Below are 5486 nucleotides of genomic sequence, written 5' to 3' on the forward strand. Positions count from 1 at the left end.
GATTTTCAATTAACAGTTCTGGGGTGTGGTTGAAAGTTGCGAACTAGAATGGTCGAAATGTGCATTTCAAAATGATGTGCGTGTGTGCGCGTCTTGAATGTTGAAATGGTCATTTGCCTGCATTGCTAACCGTTGAATTAAATGCACGATGTAACTTCTTTTCCAACAACTTTTTAAGTGTGCAACACATGAATCAAAGGCAAAGGAAACCGAGCCTCCCGCAGCTTTGTGGAGTGTTTTTGCAGAGATATCTTGCACTGTACTCCTCGCCAACAACACCTCGTTGTTACCAAGCCTGTAATTGATTGATGGAGATCAATAACGGGGTCTTCATGGCCATACACAATTATGATTTAGTATAATATATACCTTACCCCGGGGCAAGAGCCAGAGCAACTTAAGTCAAAATCTACTGAGAATTTCTCGTTTGACGTTCCGTCTGTGAGTGCATCTAACCGCTCTTAAAACTTGCAAAGATATTTTTCCCACTAAACCCACCTCTCCTTTTGCAGAGTTGTGCATTAATGGAGGCTGCACCTTTTGCCAGCTTCATCCACCTCTCGGTGCTGCAAGAATTTTTTAAAAAAGAGAGAGAAAACCCCGTTACCTTTCCCCTGGCAGCGTGCGTGCAATCCTGTTCGGTGGCTGGGGGGGGGGGGGGGGGCGGTTTGCAAGGGGTTAAACGGGTGAACCAGCGGTCCGGAGAGGCGCGGGTCCCCGGGCGTGCGGGCGGGGAGACGGGCGCGTGGCTGGCGCGAGGTGGCGGAACGGCCCGGGGATTGGAGGAGGGGGTGGGGTCTGCTGCCCGGGGAGCGTGGGGGGGGGGGAGAGAGCAGGCAGCCAATCAGGCGCCTCGGGAAGAAGGGGGCCGCCCACTTCATTGATACAAAAGAACCAACCCCCCCCCCCCCCCCCCCCCCCCCCCCCCGCCACCAACCTCCCGGGGAGGAGCGGCGGCCGGCCCGGCACCCGCGGCCACGCCCCCCATTGTCTCCGATTGGGCGGGGACCCTCGATTTGCATAGCGGCCACACCCCCCCCCCCCCCCGCGGACCACCCGACCCCGCCCATTCATGCGGCGGCCGCCCGAGGGGCGCGGGGCGCCGCGCGCTCGCCCATTCGCCGGCCGCACGCGCCGGCTCGCGACCCGATTGGCTGCCAACACGCGACCGGCGCGAGCGCCCTCCGCCCGCCCCTCCTCCCTCCGACACCCGGCGGGCGCGGGGGGCGGGGGGGGGGGAGGGGAAAGAACCGCGGCGGCGCTTTGATCCCGGCGGCGCGTGCCGCATTTAAAGGCGGTCGCCGCCCGTCCTGCAGCAACAGGAGAAGGTTCACCTGCACACACTCCGTGTGCGTGCACAGTGCAATTATATTTCACGTGCATACACGCGCGGGGTTCCCGAAAGCTTGCAGCGGCGGCAAAGTTACTCGGCGAAACTTTCCCCCCCGCCCCCCTCCCCCCCGTTCCTGTTCTGTTGTGTTCGTTTTTGCATTTCGCCTTTATTTCCCTCCCGTTGCAATTAGTCGGGTTGCAATGAGTCAGATGCATTCGGAAGACTGGACGGGGATGAAGGAGCTGGCGGCGGACAGGTGTGTGCAGGCTCCGGGGTACCCGGCGCCGGCGGTTGTCGCCCCGCTCTCCTTGCTGGACACCGACCCGAGGGGTTGGCTGGCGCCCAGTTTGCAAAGCACCTGCCCGGCTCACGGGGACTACCTGGCACCCGGGCCGTCGGACGAGCTGCTGCTGCTGGGGCCCGGGTCGGAGCTGGAGGCGCCGTTGCAATGCAAGAGCCCGCAGCTCAAGGTGCGGGAGCTCTGCAAGCTGAAGGGCGTGGGCTTGCAGGAGCTGGGCTGCCGGCAGCGGGCTCCGCCGAGCAGGCATGTGAGCGGCGTGCAGAAGCAGAGGAGGCTGGCGGCCAACGCCAGGGAGAGGAGGAGGATGCACGGTCTGAACCACGCCTTCGACCAGCTCCGGAACGTCATCCCGTCGTTCAACAACGACAAGAAGCTGTCCAAGTACGAGACTTTGCAGATGGCGCAGATTTACATCAACGCACTGGCCGAGCTGTTGCAAGGAGGGGGCGAACCCGGAGCCAAGGGCGAGGCTTCGACCCGGGCTGCAGGCATCGGCACTCCGGGCTGCAAGCGTCACTCCCACGCTGCCTTCCCTGTGCAATTCTCCTTTCAGGAAGGGGGTGCCCTTGACCTGTCGCAGGACGAGGTGGCCGCCCAGGACAACTGCAAGAGCTCCCCACGCTGTCACCGGAGTGACGGCGAGTTCTCCCCGCACTCCCACTACAGTGACTCTGAAGACGTTGCCTTGGACCTGCAGAGCGAAGACGAGGAACTGTCTGGACTGCAGCAGCCCCCAAATTACCAATAAATGCAACAGTGCAAGGGGGAAATAATCTGTCTTCCATCGCTTTTATTTTGTTTTGCTCTGATGCTGAATGCTAATAGAATATTTTTGTTTTTTAATGTAAAAAAATGCTAATTTTTATACGAATTCCATATAGGTGGATAATGTTTCAAAAAATGCACGCACTTTAAAAAAAAGAACTCAGCCCGGGAACTGAAACTGCCAATTTCTATCGTTGAAATATTTAAGTAGCTACCTAGCATTGCAGTGTTTTATATATAGATTATATTATATGTTTCGAGATGTGTTAAGCATTTTGTCTCCCAGTCGTTGTTTGTGTCTTGGCGGCTGGATATATAGAATTATTATTTATTGCTAATTGGAGTGTATTTTCTCGACTGCTTGTCTCCGTTCAATTACTCTATTGAGTCTGTATGTGTGTGTGTAAATATAAGTAATTTTTTAAAAATAATTCCAACCGCGCAGATGGAAAAAATGCATCGTTTTAAATGACAATTTCGTTTAAATTTAGCAATTCTTCGCCACCGTTTGTGTACTGTTACTTCAAGATTTTTAATACGAAATAAACGAATCTAAAAACATACAGTGGGAGTACCTGTTATCTGCTTTATTGTTGGCTGGGTTGTTTGTTGGATTGGAATTGGTTCAATCGAATTAATGTGGGGATTTCTGTGCAGTGCGTGTGTTAGATTTCGTGTGTGCGGAATTTTTCAAAGTTCGGTGACCTATAAGCTGGTGGGCGAGCTGGGAAGTTGTGTGCGTGTACATATGCCGCCACGAAGACAACGGGACAAACGGCTTCCTTCTTTGTAGTTCAAGAGATGTGGGTGTCTGTTCCTTCTCCGTCACCACCGATCCCAGAATTGGTGGGACTGGAAACACACGGGGGAGGATTTCATCCCCTAAGAGATATTAGGGAACTGGGAGGCATCTCTAACGAAATCCTCTTGATTTTACGAAAACACCGCACTGTCTGCGAACTTGAAACAAATGCAATTTGTAGAAGTCGTGTGGAATAACTTGAGCTGCTAAAATAGCTGCTGCACATAGTTTCCTGATCGTGTACCCGGGTTTTATGCAGGGAACGGGACAGGACTGTGTGTGTGTGAGAGAGAGAGAAAGAGAGAGAGGGAGTACTGACTGAATTACTGAACGAAACAAAGTTGCAGTGAATAAGTCGCCCGGACTTTGATTCACAGCTCATGAAGGGGAAAGTTACGCCTCCCATTTTAGTTCAGTGTCCACTTTGGAGACTGTTGCACGGATTTTCTCAGACAAAGCATTGGTGGGGGGGGGGGGGGGACGGATGAACAACGAAAAATAAAGCCACGCAGATGCTGGAAATCCGAAACAAAAACAGGAAAAAAAATGCTGCAAGTACTGACTTGGTGACAAGGCGCCTGTGAAAAGAGAAGTGGTGTTAGCGTTTCAGGTCGCTGAACGTCAAACTTAAGCGACCACCATTATTATATTCTCACTGCAGAACAGCCTGTGAAATCGGACACAGGGTTAATGGAGCAGCTATTACAGGCAACGTTTTTCAACGCGCTCGTTTAACAACTTAACGCTAAAGTCAGCCCCGGGGCCAATGTTGCATTGTGACATGAATTTAAAAGTGGCTCGGGGGCTTGAATGGCTTGCTGCCATGTTCCTGGCTAAACTGATTTGCAGGGGAATTCTATAACTTACTTAAAGGTGATATAAGTAAGTAAAAATGCTGCATAAATAGTGCAGTCGAATGTAATATACACCGGCGTACACAACGGAGCTGGAGCGAGCAAACTTTATTGAGTTTTAAGTTGTATATTTTGCAATTTTACGACCAGTTTTTAGTGCAGTAATAAAGTTCCAGCGAGCACCTCATTCCAGTATTTTCGTGCCAAAGTTTGCAAGCAGATATATATAAATGGGGATGCGTAGATCCAAAGTTTAATAATCAATTGTTGATCTAAAATATAACGACCCTTGTTAAATATTAATACGTTTACTGCATCTATTAATATTCAGGTCAATTTTTGTTCATTTCGAAATAAAGTCACCATGAACAAAAGCGACATAAGTTTTAAAGAAGGGTTGAAAAGAAATCGGGATGCAAGATCTCTGATACAGAGTGCGTGAAATAAAGAGAGACCGGCTGAAGTTCTTCGAGCAGTATCACGTCCTTTTTTTGGGAATGAATTGAGTCAGGTGCGGAACTGTTACCCCACAGTTCACGTTTTCAGTGTATCCGCGCCTCTCTCCCTGCATTTAACTCAGTCCTAATCGGGATTAACGATTCATTCAATCACCGGCCATGTGAAGCGGTCGTGGGGGAAGCGTTGAAGCAAACCTGTCCGCATTAACTCCAAACACCGCCGATGCACCCGGGTCTCTGAAGTGTTGGCGGCCCTCGGTGCGGTCAGCCCACGCTCTGCAGTGTATTCCCAAAGCCCGCATTATTAAATAAAGCCAGAACACTTAACAGTTCAGGCGGCATCTCTGCGAGGAGAAATAGTTGACGTTGCAGGTCGAAGACCTTTCACACGCATTATAAATCCAGTTGAGCCATTCTGCAATTAGATAGGAACATGCTTCAGGACTGTCACTGATGCAAATTAAGGTCGGTGATTTGTTTCTGACAGCAGACGGCAACTTTAAACACCTGAATTGACTTAATATTATTTATTCACACTTACTCGGAGACACAACCTCAGACTTTCCCAGCCCAACATTCTCTTATAGAACGTAGCACACCACAGCACAGTACAGGCCCTTCGGCCCACAATGTTGTGCCGACATTTTATCCTGCTCTAAGATCCAGCTAACCCTTCCCTCCCACATAGCCCCCCATTTCTCTATCTTTATCTAAGAGTCTCTTAAATGTCCCTAATGTATCTGCCCCACAACCTCTGCCGGCAGTGCGTTCCACGCACCCACCACTCTGTGTAAAAAAAACTTACCTCTGAAATCCCCCTTATACCTTCCTCCAATCACCTTAAAATTATGTCCCCTCGTGTTTGCCTCTTTTCACAATTTCGATACATTCCCAAAACTTACTGTTGACAAACCCTCGCTTTGGCATTTTAGGTCCAATAATGTATTAAAATAATCCGTCGGATATCATTCAG

The 5486-nt window shown here is 50.6% G+C and overlaps 1 protein-coding gene across 1 annotated transcript; it reads left to right on the top strand.

The window, feature by feature from the left end:
• Nucleotides 1–1529: 1529 nt before the first annotated feature.
• On the top strand, nt 1530–2382 carry atoh1a (atonal bHLH transcription factor 1a). Its single transcript, XM_052041039.1, has one exon. It carries the CDS (start codon nt 1534–1536, stop codon nt 2380–2382), a length of 849 nt encoding a protein of 282 aa, XP_051896999.1. The 5' UTR covers nt 1530–1533.
• Nucleotides 2383–5486: the final 3104 nt, after the last annotated feature.

Source organism: Pristis pectinata, chromosome 2, assembly GCF_009764475.1.
Source record: "Pristis pectinata isolate sPriPec2 chromosome 2, sPriPec2.1.pri, whole genome shotgun sequence".
NCBI classification, from domain to species: Eukaryota; Metazoa; Chordata; class Chondrichthyes; order Rhinopristiformes; family Pristidae; genus Pristis; species Pristis pectinata.

What these genes read in the sequence shown, in the direction of transcription:
- atoh1a (XM_052041039.1), top strand. Translation starts at nt 1,534, where the DNA reads ATGAGTCAGATGCATTCGGAAGACTGGACGGGGATGAAGGAGCTGGCG.